Source organism: Candoia aspera, chromosome 2 (genome assembly GCF_035149785.1).
Source record: "Candoia aspera isolate rCanAsp1 chromosome 2, rCanAsp1.hap2, whole genome shotgun sequence".
Lineage (NCBI taxonomy): Eukaryota > Metazoa > Chordata > Lepidosauria > Squamata > Boidae > Candoia > Candoia aspera.
In genome coordinates this window covers 203,054,660-203,077,974 of record NC_086154.1, presented here as the reverse complement: position 1 = coordinate 203,077,974, position 23,315 = coordinate 203,054,660, and the positions used below count along the sequence as shown (strand labels likewise).

The following is a 23,315-nucleotide window of genomic DNA, read 5'->3' as shown; positions in this document are numbered from 1 at the left end:
TATCTCCCACAGAGGTTGCGGCTTTCCTCCAACACAGACACACAGACACACCCACACACCAAGTATATTTGGCACAATTTATGCCAGGAGAGAGGGGAAAAATCAGACTAGTGTAAAAATTTCACATACTGTAGGTCTTTGTGTCCTGGCGCGTAACCACAACACAGGGGACACAGCTTTGATGGTACCTTCTCAGTTGTTTCTCTTCCAGATATAGAAGCCCTGACATTTCTTTGGTATTTGTATGTGATTAAAATATACCCTAAATATATCTTAATTTCTATAAATAGCAAAGCATGTTTCAAGGCTAATTAAAAATAAATCTGGCCTTTAGCACATGTATAAACAACAAATACGTTAAAGCTGAAATAAACTTTACCTATTATCTTAAATATTTCCTTGGATGAAGGAGACATTTCTCAACTGTGGAGCTTTCAATTTTATGTACTGACCTATAAAAAGCTTCAATCAACATTCCAGGAACCACTGAAAGATATTACAACAACTGCAGCAATCTAAAACCTAGATAAGCCTTTGTCTAAATTTTGTTTCATATATAATTCTATTTATGGAACAAATCTTGTACAGATGCTTCCTTTTGTTATCATACAAAACAAAAATCACATTCTGAAAGAAGATTTGTGGTAAATGAAGAGTAGCTACTACTTGTACAAGTACAGTAAAGCTAAAACATAGCTTTGTGTTTAGAGGGTCTCCCTTCAGCCTTCTCTTCTTCAATTCTTCCTCCAAATGGCCACAGGAAGAGTTCTGAATTGTTCTGCTTCATTTTGATTACCTACAAGTTGCTCATTATCTGAATCTAGACAAACTATGGCTCATTTCATCTGTGACTGGTAGAAAACGAGTCACGCTTGTTTTCACTAGTTATATTTAAGACTAAATTCAGTTTAGGATACAGATGACACATAAACTGCAATTCACTTGAAACAGAAGCTTTCATTCTCATCAGAGTTGAAGTAAAAGAGAAGAGAGATGTGAAGCTTGTAGTGCTATTTATTCATGCAATGGTTCAGTAAGATATTCTATGAGCACTTTATGCAACAGTCTGAAAATTACAGTAAAACAAGTATACAGTTATCATCTAAAACCAATGAAAAGGCAGAAAGCTTCCAAATCTATTCACAGAGTTGCAGAGGAGTAAATATATTGCCCTGAATATAAAGTAGATGCCCGGGACACTGGAATCCATAACAACTGAAGAGTACCAGCTTGAGGAACTCTGATTTGATCTACAGCCATTCCACATATCTCACTTGACAGTGACATTCAGACAAGGACATCCATCAAGGACCTCATGAGCCTAATCTGTAAATAGGACAGTAGGCAATTTACCAAGTACCAGCAGGGGGCAAGCCCTTTACCATATTAACAGTAAAGGGCAGCATGTTCAATTGTCTCTGGAAATTGACTGGAAAATTTCCAAGCACCAATGGGATGCAATATTTTCAGAATCATCCCATTCCCAGATAATGTTTTTATACTCTATTTTGCACTAAATTAAGCTTCTGGAACATTTTAAAGACAGGCCCTGTAAATTATTTAGCTCCCATAACACACAGTTTTTAGACTTGTTTGAAAATGCATTTAGTTGCTATCTGCCCTGCCTTCTGTTGTGATTTCCCCTTCTTTTTAGTTAGCCAGTAGAAGCACTTTGACTTATTATGGTGGCCATTTGGTCTGGTTTTCTTTCTATCTTCCTTTCCTTTCCTTTCTCAGTTATACACTACACAGAGTCTGTGGGCTTGGGTGAGTGAATTAATATGACAGCTGTTAATTAATAAATAGTAATCCAAATGACTGACAGCCTTTGTACAATATATGTTACGATTACTACCCTTGTTGAAGATCTGTTTTTGAATGGAATTCAGCATTAAAACAAGTATTTTACTTTTTCATAAACCTCCAATCTAATATTTATGAGTACAAATTCTGATATACAGCTGAGCATAAACAAAAAGCAGTTTTACCGCCAAATATAAGCAGGTACAAAATTAGTAAAAAGAAAAAGAAAATGAATCCACAATAAGGCATATATCATTTAATCCTCTCCAGATGTGTGTATTTTTCAAACTCAAAGACACAGTAGAGAGATGTGACTTGGCTGTACTAACCAAACTATGCAAGCATACATGTACACGCATGCTTTGTTAAAAACAAACATTTATTAAAAACATAGCTGTAAAACTGAAAGCAGTAAATACAACCCGTGCTCTACCTGCATTGCCTTCGGCACAAATTTAAATTTTTAAAATTGATTTTTAGAAAAATAGAATAATCTTGTATCCCACAGAATGCAATTATTCCATGCTATTGGCTTAGTTTGTGAGCTCACTGTGTCTGTAACTGGATTACCTCTGCATCCTGCTCACGGAGGTGGTAAGTTTTCTGTAAGCATTCCAACATTTTTGAACAGAATGTCCTCTTCTGCAGGAGATGCTCCAGTAGTAAGACCAGCTGGTCTGGGGAAAGCTAAATGAAAATAAATAGCGTGTGAGATAAAATTATAACCCTTTTTTAAGGGTATAATTCAAATAAAAAAGGCTAGCCAGTGACTAGTCTCAGATAAACTATGAAATTATATGGTGTGCTTGTAATATATAGAAACAATATATCAGTTCATTTCTGAACACTCTCTTGTCATTATTCTGAAAAACTCCTTGACCAAAATGAACTGAGAGGCTTGTTCATTTGCAATGATTTCCTATTCTATAAGATTAAGCCTATACTAATCTCAGTTAAGTGCTTTGATAATTATGTTATCAGGTAACACGCTTTATGAAATATACCAAGTTATTTAATTTTCATAGAAAATTAACAAAACCGCAAGTTATATTGCATCACTTCCTGGAGATTTTAACATGTGTAGGACTGAAAAAGTGTAGCAAAACAGAAATATAAATTTATCCAACGTTCTCTTTCAAAATTGAAACAGCAATCATATAATTTGCATGCACACATATATCCGTATCTCCATCCGCCCCCTTTTAGTGCAATTCTAAGGATACTTATTCAGAGGTAAATTCCCCTATGACCAATGGGTTTAACTTCCAGTTATAAATAATTCTACCTTACTGCATCCACAATAGAAGAAAACAAGGAATTTAATTACAGGGAACATGAATGGCAAAAAATTACAGAACTGCTACTGCAATGAGTCCTTAAGTGCTCCATTTACTCTGCTTTTATTATATAGAAAAATTATTGAAAACACGGTTCATGTTAACAGTCAGGAAATAAACCATTTGAATGGGAAATTCTGTGTTCTAAAAAGCTGTAGGGAGTTTCTGATGTAGCCCATGTTTTCATCCCACAAAAAGAGAAGATAATCCTGTGTATACAGACAAAACCATGGTGGAGAAACCACTTGATCACAAGTGAAAATCAACTGCTGACCTCCTTCTAGATATTTGGGTGCAAGGACTGCCTCTTGGGCCTTGCTTACCATTTCAGGATCAAACTGCCAGCAAAGAAAGAAAATTGATCTGGGAATCCAGTTTCTGAGTGAGCTATATTTGCAGATTAACCTACCCCATTCCAACTTAATAGCAAGACAGTATATGCTAATGTCATCAACAGGATCAGACTCCATTTGAGGCATAGAATCCCACTGTAAAACCCTGTCTATATTATTCAGCACTGGAATGACTTTCACCAAACTGATGCTCTCCAGATGTGCTGGGACTGCCACTCTCCCAGAATTTCTAGCTTGCAGTCCCAACACATCCAAAGAATGGAAGATCAAGGTAGAACTGCTACAAAATGAAGAACAGTTGGAGACAACATACTGTAATTACCTGGATGTTTATGGTTACCTGCAACATCTCAAACAGTATAGATTTAGTTAATTCAAAATAGAGCCATCATGAAAAGTGTCATATGTTAAAATTGGGAGAAAGGATTGTTTTCTTTACTATTACTTTAGGTCATCCTATCATTTCTTCCTGATTTGTTTCCATTTACCGATCTCTTATTATTATAGCGAGAAGTCATTATTCTGTACTTACAGACTATTCAAACTTATCCCTCTTAATGCAGCCTATGACAGATATCACCATTTAATCAATAACGCATTACAAATCATAAAATCATAATGAAGTGAGGGGATGCCCAGGCTCTAAAATACAAGTTCTTAAGCTTACAATCATGTGCTGGGTAATTCACATTGAGATAGTCCTCTCAAAACCCAGAGTTTTTAAAAGTGTCATAAATGGGTACAGAATGGCATATTAGTGGTTTATCTTGACTTTCTGTATGGACTCTGTAAGGAAAAGTTTAAAGCACTATTTCAGCATACAGCAGCTGCCTGACAAACCTAGCCCAGGCCAGCACCAGCTGTTTCAGCCTAAACTAAGCTTCATACTCACGTGCACCATTTCAATTAACTTGCCAGGGCCATTGTCACTGGTTTGGCACGGGCAATGCAATTCAATTCACTCTATGCAACTACAAGCCAGAACATCATGCAAACATGAGCCTGAATTCTAGCATTTGTGTGATCGTACATCTCATAATATGTTTGTACTTAAATATATATTTATCATGTATTTTACAGACAGCATCCATCATGTATGTATTAAAGCTGCAATTTAAGCACATTGACCCAAGCTACAGTGAAATTAGTGAAATTTATCAGCAGGCTTGTGACAGAAACCAGCAGCTTTTTAAAAAAATGGGTACTTTGAATGTAAAATCTAAATGTAACAATAAGAAAACAAACAAATTAGCATTCTCCAATTCATACTCTGGAAGTGCAGACTTCAACTGCAGAATGTCCATGACAGCACGGGAAAACAGTTGAATTTACACATTTGAATGATATTCAGATTGAGGAATACAATTTTAAACAAATGCTTCTAACTCTTTACTCAAGTTCATGTGCATAGAACAATTGCTTGTGGGGGTCTTTAAACTAAGAAAGAGGGGTGTTTCTGGAAAATCGCTTCTACTTCTGAACATAAATCAAATTTCAAGCGTTGCATAATGTTATTTTATAAATATTTCTTCTTTCTCCATAGAAACTACTGCCATTTAACAGAAACAGCACCAGAGACTTAAAAATTGAAGAGGACTTGTGGTTTCTTTTGAAATGTACCTTTGGCATTGATTTTATGTTATCTGTACAAGGAACTATTGTTTCAAACTTCAACAAGGTTCTAAGTTTGGCCAAGTAAAGCAAAGAAATGTAGAAACAAGGTAACCACATGCCCTCAGTTTACCTCAATGAACCTCACATAGCTATGCATTATGCAGCTGAAATGTTGAGGTTTTGAAAAATTATTGAAAAGCAACCAAGATGACAGGACAAAATAAGAATCTTCCACTTATTATTTATGCCATTCATCTCCAATCCTGAATTTTATATTAAGAGTAAATATTAATAGGGAGAGAGAAATTACAAAATATAGATATTACAATGTGCATTTCTCACATATGAACTAAATTTATGTACATATGTGACTTGCAGAATATACATTTTCTATTTGATTTTTAAATCATATTTTAAATGTTTTAATGAGTTGAAGAAATAAGCAGGGCAGTAAAATTTAATAGAGGACTTAGACTTGTTCCATACATGATACATAAGATGTATTTATGACCATCTCAAAATATTCTCTTTATACCACAAGTGAATGTTGTGTCCTTCGGATAGAATGCAGAAGAAAAGGTAAATTCTAACTTTATGTTCTATATTTCCTCCCTTAGTCTGATTTAACTCAAACCAATGTAAACCTCATATTAAACATGCACACACTTAAAACATGTTTTGATTTGTGATAAACTTTTCTCAGCTCCATTCTCCTTTCACTGACATGTATTTATGAGATCACATGATTCTGTCCATGATAGTTTGTTGATTAATTTGCAGTAGATTCAAACAACTCTTTGAAATCGTTATGTGATCTTTGCTAGGTCATGATTAGCAAATCCATGCAAAATCCATTCTTCTAAATCCATGCTGCAATTGTTGTCACCAGCATATACTAATCTTTCTTATAGTTTGCAACAATCAACGGTAAGACCAAAAGAGCCTTTTGGGCAGAATATCACCATTCTGAAATAATATACTTCAGGGTACTCCCACAAGAGATAACAAAAATTGCTGCCAGAACTCTAAGCATGATCGTTTAATTTCTGACGGGATCAGGCTGAATTACAATGCAACCAAAAGTAGTGGGATAGTCTCCCAAAGCTAAGTGGGATGACAGTTTAGGCTACAATGACTGGGTTGCAAAAACTATGAAAACACTAGATGGCAGCAGAGATATTGTAAAAACTGTATTGCTGCCATCTAATGCTCATCCAGATTTTTGCAGCCCCAGATATACTCTCTCTAATGGCAACCCACCATACTTCAAGCACACTTGTAAGTAACACAGGAAGCAGTGTTACTGTATAAATGTACCCAATCACGTATTTTCACATTATTTTCATTGATTTTTTTTAACATGTATCCATCCAGATATCTAATAAATGACCAGTCTACTGTGCTCCCACTCCATACAGTAACGTCAAAGCGTAAGAAGACATACTTCAGCCTCTGGGAGATTAATATATGCAAACGGTTAGGAAAAGCTTAGGCCTGCTGGACTGGACTGGATGTTTGCAAAAACTTTTTCAGAGCTCCAGCCAAGCAGTGGGATACAAATATAACAAACAAAGTTAAAGAGAAAAGAAATATAAATGATAAAAATATAGCAACCTTGGCTGGTATGGAATATTGTATCATTGAGAGATAATGTCAAGCCAATACTTAAAATCTAACCCGTAAAAGTAATAGTTTTTCCCATGATTGTTTGTGCCAAATGTGTTTTAAAGGAGGGTACTAGAGAGAAGACATAAATTATTATGTTGTGCTGAGCGTGCTGAAATAGTCTGTAATTTTCAAAGAACAGTACCATATGCTAGCCAGAAAATCATATTCCTTGAAATGGTAAATTCTCACAAGAGTCTCTGGTCTTTAAAGTTGAATAATTCTTTTAAATGTAACAATTAAAGGTTTAAATCATTCTTACTAGGTTACAGACAACACATGCTGAACTGTGCTGTGCTCCTCTGCGGGTTCACACATGTACACATTTTTTGAAGTTTGCATACCTGAGTCTTTAACTTTCTAAATCCAATTGGAAAAATGCAGCAAAATCAAGTTTGAAAAATAAGAAAAATACATTCCTAAAAATGCAGTCAAATTAGAAAGAACAATTGTAACAATACATTCTGACTAAGCAGCTTGTGTATAGCCCTAGCTTCTCCAGGATCTAAGCAGGAACTAGGTTTATAGATGTATCTAGTAAGACAAATGCCTGGCAGAATCTTACAGCAGCATTCTTTATATTGAACTAAAGTCTCCAACTGCCAACTCTTCAGAGAAAGTTTTGACAAAGCAAGTACAGGATTTAAACAGCAACAAAAGCAAGCTCCTTATTTCCCAATGCCAAATAAAATAGGCACAGGGAAAACCTCTCTTATTGCATCCAAAGCTCTCTCACTGTTTTCTGCAAGGTCACTGGCCTCTCATCCCAGAAGACCACCCACCTTAAAAGAGACTATTTGTCAACCCTGTATTAGCAATGTGAAATAAATGCCAGATCCCCAACTTATTCTAGAAAAAATGTCATTGAAACATTTGACTACTGACCTTCCACCACTATAAAAATGTGACAGAGATATATGCACTTGAGCATCCAACAGCATGACAACTTGTGCTGCATCCCTCAGACAGGACACAAATCATTAAGGAGTACAGCTGGTATTCTGAATATCCCATTTGCTACAGTCTGCACTTGAATGAATTCATTGAAAGCCTCCTCAAAGGGGAAATGTGCCTGGACTGATGCAGCAACCAAGTGACACTGGCGTGATTTCTATTATTACTCCATTATCACATTGGGACCTGTGCCTAAACGAGCATACTTCCTCCCTGATGCCATTTCCTTTTATCCTGGCTGTAGCCTAAAATTGGATCAATGGGAGTAATGCATATGACGTCATTTTATTTAGAGGAGCCTCCTCCTCCTCTTCCATATACAGATAGATCAATTCTTCCCAAAAATGGTTAAGAAATGCATAGGGAGTTGATTCTCCCAGAAACGGGTTCTCTGCTATATCCGTCTATGTTATTACGGAAAGGAACTGTTTATGCTGATGGAAAACAGCAGTTGGGTGTGGGGAGAGAAGGGCTGTTTTTTAAATCCACTACTGTGTACTGGAGAATGCTGGCTAAAATTCAACACAAACAAGTCCCAAAACAGAATTAGAAAACTTGACCTTTGAACATTACAAAGAGATGCCTTTTCTTTTCAGACATACAACAGATTCATGTGCACCCCTCTCCCCTTAAAAGAGCACTGTGTTTTATTCTCTCTGTAAAACTTTTTACAAGATTTCCGTGAGTAAAACAGAATGCCTTCCTGCGCCTCTTTTGAAAAAGAAGGGGAGAGAAAGCGATCCACAGCTTCGATAGTGAATGGCTGCCTTTAGACAGAGCTTCCTCATTAAACACAGATAAGAAAGTCATCAAATTAGTCCAAGAAACTGGGTTTATAGGCTCAGAGTATCTCTCACAGCCTGTACTTTGAGCCAAGCCAAAAAGGGAAAATGGCCAAGAAAAGGAATTGTCAAGCCTCTTGTCATAAACTCTTTGCATTGTCAATTTGCCTTCAGGGTTGTTTTCTACTGGCTGCAATTAAACTAAAACATTCTTAGAACAATTGTTTTGTCTGCCAAGGACAGAAATCAAGAAAAATTAAATATTACGACAAATTTCAAAGTGGTCTTTCTTATTTAACAGTAAACACATTTAGAAAGACCTTGTCAGGGTATAGCTCAGATGATATTCCTCAAAGCTGTTGTTTTCCTCTGTAGGTCTCCCCCCTCCACCCCCCCATCTTTCTTTCTTTTCAAATGAATGCAGGCATTTCTCCTTCAGGGACAAACATATGCTTATTTAAACCAACATGTGAATTTAATAAAAACAGCCACAAAACCAGCTGTGAAAAAACCTACTGATATTCTGCAGTGAAAAGGTTCAACCACTGAAAAATGAACTGCGATCAAGTTAAGATGCAGAACTATCTATGGAAAGGAGTCTGCAGCTGATGATTTGAGTTTCCGTGGATGTGGTCCCAATGAAAGGGGAAGGACTATGTATGCTGCTTTAAGGCCAACAAGCCTCATCTATCCATCCTTTTAGTATAAGTGCATGCAGCCTTTTTCTTACTGAGCGACAAGGTACATGCTAAGCTCTCTCTCACACACACGCAAAACCAAATGTTTTTTTAAAAAAAGAGTGCCAGGACCAAAAAGGAGAGGAACCTATATTGATAGTGAACTGAATTTAAATATATAAATGTGACTTCTCCCCATGGATTTTGTCGTTTTCCATTTTTTGCCACATGAAAAGGTCAGCAGCAACTTTTGTAGGGACTTTGGGTGTAATGCAGCTCTGGAGCTGCAGATCTTTCACCCTTGATTTATTATATTTATATCCCACCTTTTCTCTACACCGGCTCATTTTCTCTTAATATTGCCCTGGAGGTTCTGCTTGAAAGCCCATAGGTTAAGTCAGGTCTATGAGTCTGGTGAGAACCCTCTCTGTGGTAAATCCTCTCATGAGAAGCCTCGTTTGTTTGTTATTTGTAATTGCCAGATAATTTTTATTTTATGGCTTTCTCCTTATCTGGCTTAAACAAGCTCTAAAAATCCCATTGCTTTTATGTTGTTTCCACTGATAATGGTTGATACTTTTATCCACTGTTACAACTTTAGGCTGAAAGTTGTTTTCAGGTAAATATTCTTCTAAATGTATCTGACTTGTAAGTCTGTTTTATGATGGTTTTCTTTTTGGGAGATAGCTTGAGTAGGCTTTCAAGATAGCCTACTCAAGTCATCTTCCAACATGAAAACCATACTGTTTTTCAACAGTATAAAATATGACTTAAAAGTGTATAAAAATATGACTAAAGAAATAACTTTGCTAAGAACCACCTCTGGAGCATTTTGTACATAGAAACCTTAAATGTTTTTTAGCCTTTCTTATAATTTAATATCTGCCCATGCAGAAGATAAATGGAAAAAGCAGCAATGGAGAACAAATCAGTATGTGCCTTCTGCTCAATGTTTACAAAAAATTTACATCTGCATTTACAGAGCTGGATTCAAACTTGGTCTCATTTCGGTATGCAAAATATAGCCAAAAGGCTCTAATATATGAAATTATGTTGTGATTTGAAATTCTAACTGCTATATTTTAAAAATCACCCATTCAAAACAAAATGCTTACAGTTTCTGAATCAACTGAAGAATTTACTTCATGTTCATGAATGGGGCTTCTAGAACTTTGGAGAGAAACCTTAACATGACACAGCTAGTTTTCATGTATTGAGAGGCCCAGTGATATCACTGATGCTTAAATCAGTAGGAGTGGTATCAAATAGCTATAGGCTGATTGTATTGATATCAAGAGTAAATACTGTCAGGAACAGTGTAATTACAACTGCCTGAAGTTCTACATTGTTTGATTTATAATTTATCATTCTTCTTTCCAACCATGTATATATAACCCAAGATGACAGGCACTTCAGATATATGATTAGGATAATTTACACCATAACAACTTTGGCTTTCAAGTGTTGTAAAATTCTTGCTATTTTTGCTGCAAAAGGCTGATACAGAAACTGCTAAAATACTCTTCCATCTCCCCTTAGGTTCAGCATTCTTAGCACCCTAAAACAATATGAATAGTTCAGAAGCAAGAAACTAGCTAGAATGCAGTTGACTGGCAGCTAGAAGACTAGGAACTATAAGGAAAGTCAGTAAGTATGTAGAGAAGCTCAGTTATTCATCCCTTTATCTTAAAGAAGGTACATACCAGGGTTTTTCAACCAGGGTTCTGTGGCACCCTAGGGTTCTGGAAGAGGTCACTAGGGGTTCCCTGGGAGATCAGAATTTATTTAAAAAACTATTTCAAATTCAGTCAACTTCACATTAAAGAGGTAACATTCATTCTTTATTTTTAGTTTAAGAACACTGTTAATGCATATATAATCAGGCCTACACATGAAACAAATATAATAATTTTGTAACTTCTGGCCTATATTTGAGCCTGAATGTGCAGGGGTTCCCCGAGGCCCGAAAAATATTTCAAGGGTTCCTCCAGGGTCAAAAGGTTGAGAAAGGCAGGTATATACAAATCAATATTATCAGAAAGGGATTTTTTTTCAAAATATTTCTTAATCCATTTATCCATCAGTTTTTTTTTCTAAACATGTGGCATTGCCAGATGAAACTAAAACTTAACAAGTAGCAAAACAAAAAGTAACAAACTGAAACATTACAATTTGTTATAACTTTGAATTTCATTAAAAATGTCATTATCATGCACAATCTGAGTTTAAACAAACAGTGCTACAATCTGGTCCCAAATCCACAGAATTAACAACATGACTTTAGATTGATCAATGTGCATCAAGAATATAAACGCTTTTCCATCAATATTTGGAACTGAGCAGGACATCAACGTCTGTGGACTATAAAAATTGTAATAATTTGATCAAAGGGCAAGGAAGATAATGTTTGAGTGATCAATTTTCCAGGCCTTTATTCCCCCTTTAACAGTAGTGTTTTATAACATTGTTAAAAAAGTGAGAACATATGATTTTCCTGTTATTTAATTTAATATAATTATTTTTTTAACGAAAGAAGTAATTGATAAATTCATTTTATACCAGCTTTTAAAGGGTCTGCACTGCCAAACAACAGTCGCTTATTTCAAAATAATTTCCAATTTGAAAATCAAGTGTAAACACTTTATTTAACACCCATATACAATACTCATTGAGACAGATCATTCCAAAGACACCACCGTATGCTTCTAATTAGAGGAGTGCACTATTTAGAACCAAAATGGGCAAGGGTGCTTCAGATCTGGTGTGGGCACCCTCTCTGTACCTGTTGCTGCTCCTTAAGAAGCTGTGTCTTTTCCAGTAGCCAATAGACTCAAGACAATGTTTATTTATGGGCCCCTAGAACTTGAACTCACATTCTCCTGAGCCTGCAGAGTTACAACCAGAGCCCTAGAAAAGATGCAGTGTCTTTAAGGAACGGCCAGTAAGTACAGAGAGGGTGCCCACTTCAGATTCAAACACCACATTGCTCTCTTTCTGGAGCAACCCCCTTCCCATATAATCTTATACTCAGCCCATTTTGTCTATTGTTTAGTAAATAATATCAAATATCTTCTTTGACATCCTGGAAAATAGTAGGATTTCAAAACTGGTGTCCTTCAGAGAACCACAATTACAGTATAAGTTAATAATATGGCTTAGTTATAGATATTGAAAAATAGAGAGTTGTGTCTGCTGTGTTTCTTCTTTAACTTGACAACACGTTGTAATCATTCAATACTTTCCTGATTTCTATTAGCTAAGCTTCCTTCCAGGTTCTCATATTTCCCAATAACTATTTCATATCAAATTCTTGCTATATATAGCTCTGGTGATTAAAACACCCATAACCTGCTTTTACATCTTGGACAGATATAAATTGCCAAGACATGATTTTGTTTTAATAATTGCTCTATCTTTCTTGCTAAAATACAGCAATATTTAATTCGTGTTAGATTTCCTTTTTGTAAAATTGTTAGATTTGTATTAAAGGACTCAATGTAGTTCCCTGATTAATTTCACACAGGAAAGGTAATCTGAAGAACTGAGGTAAATAATGATGAGGCAGGATAAAAAAGGCACCATATAAAATTGAAAAAGCATGATTAAAAATATAAGTATCAAGCATACAGAAGCACTAGTCTGAAGGCAGAAGACACAGTATAATGTCTGTCAAAAGCAAGCATCTCATTCATCTTTTAATGGTTCTTTAAAAGTGTCAACACTCCTGTGGAAGAGTAATTCAGGCTGGTGATATCATTGTTTTTTTCCTTCTGGACTTTCAAAGGTTTTGTACAAAGCCTCCTAAGCAAATTTAATAGTCATGGGAAAAGAACGAAAGCTCTCATATGGATCTGCAGCTGTGACATAAATTAGGAACTTTCCCCACTAAAGAAGCAACTCTTTCTTTTCTGAAAGAACCTGAAATTATAGTTCCACTGAAGAGTTTAGGAAATATATCAGAATTCTGTTGAACAATGTAATCAGTCTGGATGTTTATAGTCAGTGTTTAATTGTTTATATCAGAACACACACAATCCTGTAGCATTGGTCATGCCTCCTGGGAATCATGGTCCAAAATATTTGGAGGGGACCAGGTCACCTACCTCTGTTGTCCATGTTCACAGAAAACATGTCCCACGAAGAAGCCATGACACTTTGACAACTTTAGAATCAAGTAAGGTCTTATTCTCTCAAGAAGCATCAGACTGTGAATTCTGGACTTTGAGGTGCAATTGTTTTGAACGGCAACAGATTGGGGAAGTGCATTAGAGTACTTTTTCCCAGCAAATTGTCTCCCCAAAGTTAAGATTAGCAGAATGAAGTCAGCGAGGCTCTACTCAATAAATGTTTTAAGCTGTTGCTTTTTCTCTTAGTGGCTGCACCGCCCACAGAGGCTTCAACAGAAAAAGTTCCAGTTGTATGCAAAATATATTTCCAATAATGCTTCTAATGGAAAGAAGATCCACTTAAGGACAAATCTCAAATCCGCAATGCAATCTAAGTGCTTTGAAATGTCATAAATGATTAAACATACAAGATCTAACAAAGTGTTGAGCTAGCAAAATGGAAACCAGGTGGCTTCTAAGCAGGTTTGGTCAGGTTATAGGGCTTTTCCCCCCCTCAGCCTGAGCATTCACAAAGAAACATTTCATCAGAACTTTACCCTTGAGCATAATAATTCCATTTTAGAGAAAATGGATAATCTTAAACCTTTAATGTCTGTCCTATATACATAGATTTTATGTTGATTGCCCTGTATATCACAAGCTGTCTATATCAGCATAACCCTTTATTTAAAAACAGATTGACAAAAAGGATGTGAAAGAGCTTTCCTGAAGCCTGTGAAAAGGGAGAGGCCTTCATTTTCCTTTTTAGGCAAACTAATGACATGTAAGTGAATCTGTATAATGATATTAGAGTTTAATAAGACTGACTGGACAAATTATGTTGCCATAGCTACCCTCAGAGGTTCAGAAGACATTTCTACTACTTCTGTTTTTCAAGGTTTAATAACTGATTCACAAACTTATTCCAGTATGAAATATATTAGGCAAGAATGTGGCTAAATGGTGATCTGTTTTTATTTTTCAGGATCATAATGCAAAGGATATTTGAATATAAACAATAAGTTCCCCTAAATCTTTTCTTAAACATTTCAAATGCTTAACAGTTAAAAAACATGCAAAACACAAAGCCTGTATAATGGCAGCAACTGGATAGCATATATCCCAAAAATATTTGCAGCCTGAATTGAACAAAAACAACCACCAGAATTAGAAAAGTATGCATTTTTTCATGGTTTGCATGATAACTTATTTGACTGTCACTTGAAGAGATGCTGGTCAAACTGGAAGAATTTTGATTCAAACTAAATTCCTTTCAGCAACAGCCTAGTCTGAAATAAATCAAAGGTGGCCTGATATTTAAAAGTAAAAAGAATAAAGTACTGTTTTAATGCATTTTCTTTTATCACCCTGGTTTTAATACTTCTGTGGGATTTTAATACTGAAACTGACTCCCATTATTTTACATAGCAATATTATGCAAGTGTCTGCACCTGATCATTCAAGCATTCGAGCACAATCACAGTCAGGATGCTGGGATTCCTTTAACTGTTTTAATGAAGCGTAATGAACGGTACAGAAGGCAAGCTGCGAATAAAGATTTCCTGCTCAAACCTAACTTAAAAACTACATTCCCTTAGTTAGTTAGTCCCCTTTCCCATGCAACCATGTCACCGCCCCTCCCATCCAGATGGTATTCCTGGCATATCTCAACCCCATGTCCTTGATGTCCTCCATAGCCATAATAAACTACTTCACACTCCAACTTCACACCCCCTCCCATCTGGTGACATGGATTCCATTCCTTGGAGAAGGAAATGATGGTAGATGCTCCGATAAGGGTTTCTGTAAAACCTTTGATCAGGGGGATCTGACATACCGCCCCCCCAAGAAAGACTAAAAAAAAATCAGATATCACATAAAATTAAGCAATGAGATTAGTAAGGAAAGGGCTTAGAAGGATACTTTGCATGAAACTTTTTGGTTAAAATAGGAGCATTAACATGACATGCATTAACCCAGTCAGGATCTGGAAAATGCTTCCATTGAATCAAGTACTGTAAAGATTTGCGAAAAAAGCGAGAGTCCAGAATGCCTTTAACTTCAAAATGCTGATGGCCATCGACCATGATGGGTGGAGGGGTTGCTGCAGGCTGGTGCCACTTAGAATGTTCCGGTGCAGGTTTAAGCAAGCTGCAATGAAAAACAGGGTGAAGCCTTTTGAGGGTGGGGGGTAATTGCAATTGAACAGTCACAGGATTAATAATTTTTGTGATGGGGAAAGGTCCAACAAACTTGGGGGCAAGCTTCTTTGAGGGTTGTTGGGAGCATAAAAATTTGGTAGAGAGATAAACAAGATCACCCACTCTAAATTTCCACTCTGGGTGCCTGTGATGGTCAGCAAACTTTTTCTGAGTTTCATGGGTGTGATCTAACGCCTGGTGGATGATCGGCCAATTAATGGCAATCTGTGCAGCCCAGTCGGCTACAGAGGAGTCAGGCAAGGATTGCAATTGAAGTTCAGGTATTGGAACGAAGTTCTATATGAAAAGGGGAAAACCCAGTGCTTCGGTGAACTGCATTATTATAAGTAACCTCAGCGAAAGGAAGGAGGTCCACCCAATCATCCTGTTGGAAGCTAATGTAGCAGCGTAAGAATCGCCCTAGAGTAGACTGAGCTCGTTCAGTTGCTCCGTCTGTCTCCGAATGCCTCGAGGAGCTGAGGGATTGCTGGACACCAATTAATTTCAAAAATGTGTGCCAAAATTTGGAAGTAAATTGGACACCTCTGTCGGAAATTACACGCATGGGACACCCGTAAATTTTATAGATATGCATGAGAAATAGCTTGGCTAATTGCTGAGCAGTTGGGATTTTAGCACAAGGTATAAAATGAGCCTGCTTGGAAAATAAATCACTTACAGTCCAAATAACAGTCTAATTTTTACTCTCAGGTAAATCCACAATAAAATCCATGGTGATTTCTTTCCATGGAGCCTTGGGGGAGGCTACGGGTTGTAAAAGTCCTTGCGGTTTCACCCCCTTTCTCTTCGCTTGGGCACAGACGTGGCATGATGTGACGTAGGACTGTACATCAGCATGAAGGGAGGGCTACCAAAATTGGCGCCTCACCAAGTGGAGAGTTTTTGTGAAGGCAAAATAACCTGCAGATTTAATATCATGGGAACGGTGCAAAATTGTCTGGTGAAAAGACTCAGGCACATAGATTTTGCCGTTACACTACCAGACATTGTCAATTTCAGTTAATTGTTACACTGTAGCCAGGGATCGTTAGGGAGTGCCTGAAGCAGTTCCTCTTTTAGGTCAGCCTGCACTTTCACTTTCCCGGCTACTGCTTGTTTGCGTGTTACGCAAGCCATTCCAAGCTGCTTCTGAGAGAAAACTGTGTCTACAATTTGAGTTTGGGCAGTGTGATATTGCGGGAGGTGAGAAAGTGCATCAGCAAGAAAATTCCTCTTACCAGGAAGGAAATTTAGGGTAAAATTAAAACGGCTAAAAAATTGAGCCCAACAAATTTGTTTGCCATTCAATTTCCTGGGGGTTTGTAAAGCTTGGAGGTTTTTGTGATCAGTCCAAACCTCAAAGGGATAACGAGCACCCTCTAGCAAATGCCTCCAATGTGTGAGAGCAGTCTTTACAGCAAAAGTTTCTTTTTCCCAAATGGGCCAGTTGCACTCAGAGTCAGAAAATTTGCATGAGAGGTACGCACAGGGGAGGGGGAAACCTGTTTCATCTTTTTGAACCAGAACTGCCCCGATAGCTGAGTCAGAAGCATCTGCTTGCACAATAAAGGGGTGAGTTGGGTCTGGGTGAGCCAGAATGGGTTCTCTAGTAAAAAGAAGCTTTAAACGGTCAAAAGCTGCTTGACAATCAGAAGTCCAGGCAAGTCTAGCCCCCGGGGAGGTAACTTTCTGGGTTTCCCCCCTCCCTCTAGTTTTCAACAAGTCAGTTAGAGGTAAAGCAATTTGAGCAAATTGGGGGATAAAATTTCTATAGAACTTTGCGAACCCTAGAAAACTTTGAAGTTGACACCTGGTGTGAGGGGGTTTCCACCCCATGATGACTTGTACTTTGGCAGGATCCATTTCGACCCCCTTGGAACAAATACAATAGCCCAAATAGTCCAGCTGGAAGATGTGGAACGTGCATTTAGAGAGCTTGGCATACAGCTTAGCATCTCTGTTTGCACAAGACTTTCGTGACAAGCTGAACATGGTCTTTGAAGTTGTCAAAATAGATTAAAATGTCATCTAAGTAAACCAGGGCCCCTTTGTACAAATGCTCATGGAAGACCTCATTGATATATTGCATAAACACTCCAGGGCCCCCCGCTAACCCAAATGGGAGGACTTTGTATTGATAGGAACCTAGAGGGCAGTTAAATGCTGTTTTCCATTCATCCCCCTCCCGAATTTGAATTCTAAAGTAGTCTTCTCTGAGGTCAAGTTTGGTGAATACTGTTCCCTTCAATAGGTGTGATAGCATGTCTTTCATTAAGGGGAGAGGGTATTGATTGTTTATTGAGATGGCATTTATTCCACGGTAATCCGTGCAGAGTCTCAGAGAGCCATCTTTTTTCTCCCAGAAGAGCACCAGGGCTGCCAAAGGTGAATTGGCAGGCTCAATGAACCCCCTCTCTAAGTTTTTGTCAATGAATTCCCTGAGAACTTGTTTCTCAGTTTCTGACATAGCATACATTTTTGGATTAGGTAGTTTAGCCTTTGGGTCAATTTCAATGGCACAGTCAGTTTTTCTGTGAGGAGGCAATTGGTCACACTCTTTCTCATTGAAAACATCAACGAAGTCTGTATACTCGGGTGGAATGTCAGGCTGTGCCACAGGTTCTGCCGCAGGGGTGTGGTTGAGGAGGGTGCTGGCTACATTTTCCGCCTGGGTTGTGGTACAGGAAAGGGGTTGCCAGCCCCATTTTTAAACAATAAAGCACCTGAGTCTCTGTCGATTTGTGGCTTTCCACTCTTTAGCCATGGGAGTCCCAGGATGATAGAGTAGTTGGCAATAGGGGCTACAATAAATTGCAAGGTTTCTTTATGCCACCCCAACCTCATGGCCAAAGTCTCAGTCCAGAATTCCATGGGTCCCCCGTGGGCAACTGAACCGTCCATCTCAGTGAAAATAATTGGATTTTTAAGTCTTTTGGTTTTAAGGCTCAGTGTGTCAATTAGGGCGGGGTGTATCAAGCATTTTGTGCACCCTGAGTCTAACATAGCTGTCAGATTGGCTTTGTGCCGGGTTCTTAAGTTTTTTAGTTCTACTTTCACCAGCAAGTTGGGGCAATCATCACTCACCAAAGGGTCTTCCTTGTCATCTATCTCCGAAGTAGGCATGTTGCGCCCTGGAGTTTCCACCTGCTCGTGGGTGTGATTTAGAACAGGTGAAATTCGTTTCCCGCCAGCTCCAGTTCCTCCTGTTCGGAGTCTTCGCCGGAGTCAACCAGGGACTTCACCTCTGGATCCTTTTGGGCCAGCGCCGTTGCAGCGGCTGCCTTGCGTCTAGTTGGTGGGGTTTTAGCTGGTCTGGTTGTTCCTTTCGGTGTATCTGACTCCCCGCATGGGCATTCTGCTGCTCTGTGGGTATCCTTCCCGCATTTGAAACAGCTGCCTCTTTTCCCTGGCCAGTCTTTCTGGTCCTCCTTGTCACAGAAGAGTTTTTGCTGGGTGAAGGGAAATTGACCTGGGGCTACAGTATTTTTTCCCATTGTTTGTGCTTGGAGTTGCTGACAGAATTGGTATTGGGTATTCTCCACCATGATGCAGTTGAACAAACCACTCCGCCGCAGGTCCCCAGAGTCTGGCGCCTACCTGGCTCACTTTCTTGTACTCAGTGGGAAAGCAAGACCCAAATTCCTTCATGTATATGGACACGTTGGTTAAGAAGAACGCCAACTGTCGTGGGTCTCCATTGAACTTAACTTGTATGTCCTTCAGGGTTGCAGCTGGTGTCGCCCCGCTGGGCAGAGCTCTCCCCCAGTCACCTTGGCTCTCTGGGTGGCCTCCACTCTGCCGGTCCCTCACTAGGGATTTGAAATCCTGGGTTGGGGTTAGGGTACGCTGTCTTCCTCGTGAGTCCGGCGATGCCACTCTGGATAGCTGAGTTGAGATTTCTGCCAAGGGGTACGCCATGGTCTCCAGGGTTCTCGATACCTGCTGCAACACCACTTCCATAGCAGACATCCTCGCCTCCAGGCTCTGCATTTCTTGCAGAGTTCCATTGGGGTCTGGTATGGTCCCATGCAACCCAGACTCTGAACCCTTACTTGTGCCTCCATGGGTAGAGGGGCTTTTTCCTCTTTCTCTCTGGCACTGGGCTGGGAAGGACTCATCTGTGGTTCTTCTACGATAATGCTTGGCGTCTGAGGCTCTCTCACGAAATTGAGGGAACGGAGGGCACTTTCCAACTCCGTAGTGTTGAGCCGGGGTTCCATCTCGCACTCGCTGTCCCCGCTCCCTGAGCTCTTCTCCATCTCAACTTTTTCTTCTTCCACTTTGGCATACAGCACTGTCCTCTCCGATGACAGTAAAGGCGATGGCTGCTTAGCCTGGGATTTTCTGTGTTTAGGCATGATTCGTCAACTCTCAGCTGATTACTTGCTCAGGAAGAGTTTTTGAAAAGATGGATTCGCAGCTTAATGTCAGCACCTGATCATTCGAGCATTCACACGGTCACAGTCAGGAGGCTGGGATTCCTTTAACTGTTTTAATGAAGCGTAATGAACAGTACAGAAGGCAAGTTGCAAATAAAGATTTCCTGCTCAAACCTAACTTAAAAACTACATTCCCTTAGTTAGTCCCCTTTCCCATGAAACCATGTCATCCCCCCTCCCATCCAGATGGTATTCCTGGCATATCTCAACCCCGTGTCCTTGATGTCCTCCATAGCCATAATACACCACTTCACACTCCAACTTCACACCCTCTCCCATCTGGCGACACGGATTCCATTCCTTGGAGAAGGAAACGATGGTAGATGCTCCAATAAGGGTTTCTGTAAAACCCTTGATCAGGGGGATCTGACAGCAAGTTTATTTACTGTCTTCACTAAGTATGTCAAAAAGTACTCCTACTCCATCCTTGTTAACTATGATCCATCTCATGGCTAAACTGAATGCAACTTTAAATTTGTTCTTACATTTAATGGACAGATTTTTGAAACACAAACATGATCAGCTGAAGATGGAAATAATTAGGGAGATGGCAGCATACAGAATATACATACATACATACATACATACATAAATCCCTTTTGCTGCATTTCTGAATAAAAATCTACTTTTGGAGGTAATATTCTCTCCAAAGTAATAACTACAAAGAATGGATTGAACTTTTCCTATGCACCTCCATGATGCTTTTAATTATCAACTTCCCTCCCAACAATTTATGCTGTTTGCATTTTAAAATTCTATACCTTAAATTTTATTGCTGGTTTTAGAGAAGCGTGTGTGTTTGTGTGTGTGTCTGAATTATATCAATCTCCCATCTCAGCTTTAGTTCTCAGATAAACTTAGTCATGGACCTATTATAGAACCAGATCACAGGATTGCTTGGAACTATAATCAAGGCAGACATGTGGTGTTAAGATGCCACAAAACTATGTTTAACTCCCCCTCACCAAACACTGTGGCAATTCACTTAAAATTCATGAATGTCTCTTCCCTGTTATTTTCAATTTTCAGAAAACAATCTAATACATAAAATTGTCCAAAAGTCTGTATTCCGTTCCCATTCAGTATATTTTTGGAATTTTCTAACCTTCAATTAACTCAGAAAATGTAATATGAAACAGACTGAAGCATTCAAATATTAGAGACCAAACTCAAATTAAACAGCAAGGCAACCACACCAACCACACCAATTAACTGCAAAGGATTCCTTGGAGGAAATTATGTTTGTTTGTTTTTTCAAGGTATCTTAAGATTTACCCCTCTTATCCTCTTTCTTCATCACATCATCTTTACCCCACCCATTTGGGTAAATGCTAATGTAATTTAAATAAAACTATGAGGTTAGTATTAGTTTAAACGAGGAACAAGGAAAATGCTTTATGTGCTCAACATACAGAAACATACACACAAACTGTACAGCAATATGCACTAAACCCCACATTTAATTAACTTCAGTTTATTGGACTTCAGGTGCAAGGGCCACATTTTTCATTCTGACATCACCGAAAGTAATGAACACTACACTGATCTTAGCCCAAAGACCCATTCTCCTGGGAGCGCATTCGTCTCTGCCTATGGGTAGTCCTGTCGTCAGGCATCTGCATCTGCCCCTGACCTTCTTGCCCTCTATCCTAGCAGACAGGAAGACATGCCAGAGCCCTGCACCATTGGCCACCTTCCTCCTTTTGAATGCAGAGGAGAGAGAAAAGGGACCAGCATCTGGACTGCCCCTTTGTGTCTTCTTGGGGTGCTGCTTCTGCTTCCTCTAGGCCATGTTGCAAAGGTAACTTCTTGTTCCTTGCTAGGCCATGGTACTACTTTATTATCCTTTGCTCACTGCTTCTGCTCTCTTGAACAAGGAGGAGGAGACAAGACCCTAAATCAAATGGCTCCATTTGATCTCTTCAATGCCTGTGTGCTCTCTGCCTCCTCTGTTATTTTTGAAATGCTCCTTACCCAGTGGCTTCTGCTCCATCACCCCTGCCTTCCCCATCCCTCATCTACATTGCCCCACTTCTTACCCAGATGTTGAAGGCATTAGTGTACCTCTGCATGCACTCTCTGGTTTGCATGTCAGACTTACCAGGTGGACCAGACAGGAGCATGACCAGATGGGCTAATTCCACTTTATTGTAAAGCTACATTAACAGAATCTTGCAAGTCTGAAAGTACAATTCTTCCCTTGTCTCCTTTAGACACCAAGAAATTAGGGAGGGTCTCTTCTGAGCCTCTTGCCCTGCCCACTATCCAGCTGTGGGCTATGCTCTCTTGTCTGGCCATTCCCTTGGCAGCATCTCTTTGCCCAGTCTCCCAAGGTCATTCCCACATACCATTATAGGAACGTTTTCTTTCCTTCCCCTTCGGCTTGCCTGATTTTCTCTGACCCCACCCCCTTAAATTTTTCCTTCTTTTTCCACCTAGATTCAATTGACATTTGGTTTTAACCAATACCCGTTACCACCAATGTTCCATTAAATCATAGTTTTACTGTATAGGTAGTCCTCGAGTTACAATGGTAATTGGGACTAGAATTTCCATTGCTAAGTGATGCGGTCATAAAGCACGTCACCTGATCACATCGCTTAGTGACAGCAATCCTGGCACTCCTTGTTGCCATTGTTAACCGAATTCCACCGGTCATTAGCCAGGGACTCACCCTAATCCAAGCCATTCCGGGCTTGGTCCATCCCAGCCCTGAGTCTCGGTAAGGTAAGGGATTGCCTCCTTTTCAACTCCTCCCACCCACCTATCTCCCCTCCATCTCTGCCCTTTTGGCTGCCCTGCACCCTCCCCATACTCTCACAAATCTTGACCAGAGGTTGAGTCCACTCCAGAATAGTGGGGGTAAAGATGGTGGGAGCTGTGGGATGATGAGGAAACTGGTTTAAACTCCACTTTGCTTTGAGTGGAATTTGTCTCAGTGGACATTTCTCCCAGAAGAATTCAACAAAAGGGCCAAAACATACATTCAGCTATAACCTCTACCATATTCTCAGGTCAAAACATCTGACCCAATAATTCCTTGGCTTTTTTGCAATAATGTTGGTGTGCAATTTATCATTGCCAGTTTAAAGATTAAAAACAAAACAACACAACACAACATAAAACTAGCATTTAGCAAGTCAAACAGCCCACAATACAAAGTTTTAATATTCAGTCTGGATATATTCCCTGAAATACACGTGAAACATCACAGCTATTGTTAGGTTGGACAATAATTCAATAATAGTCAATAACACCTCATTCTAAAAATTAAACATTATTTGTGCTGCTAAACAGCAAATATTATTTAAGGAGGGGGACTGCATGAATGGGTCATTATTCCTTAATATGTTATATTTTATAAAACAGTGTCTTAATATATAT

General features: G+C 38.9%; 1 protein-coding gene across 1 annotated transcript in view; it reads right to left on the bottom strand.

Moving 5' to 3' along the window:
• The window catches only part of AOPEP (aminopeptidase O (putative)), a 204,867-nt gene that overhangs the window by 24,482 nt on the left and 157,070 nt on the right, over window positions 1-23,315 (bottom strand). The window contains exon 13 of the mRNA XM_063295213.1: window positions 2,374-2,490. Within this exon, the coding sequence (XP_063151283.1) occupies window positions 2,374-2,490 (117 nt within the window). The remainder of the gene's footprint in view (window positions 1-2,373; window positions 2,491-23,315) is intronic.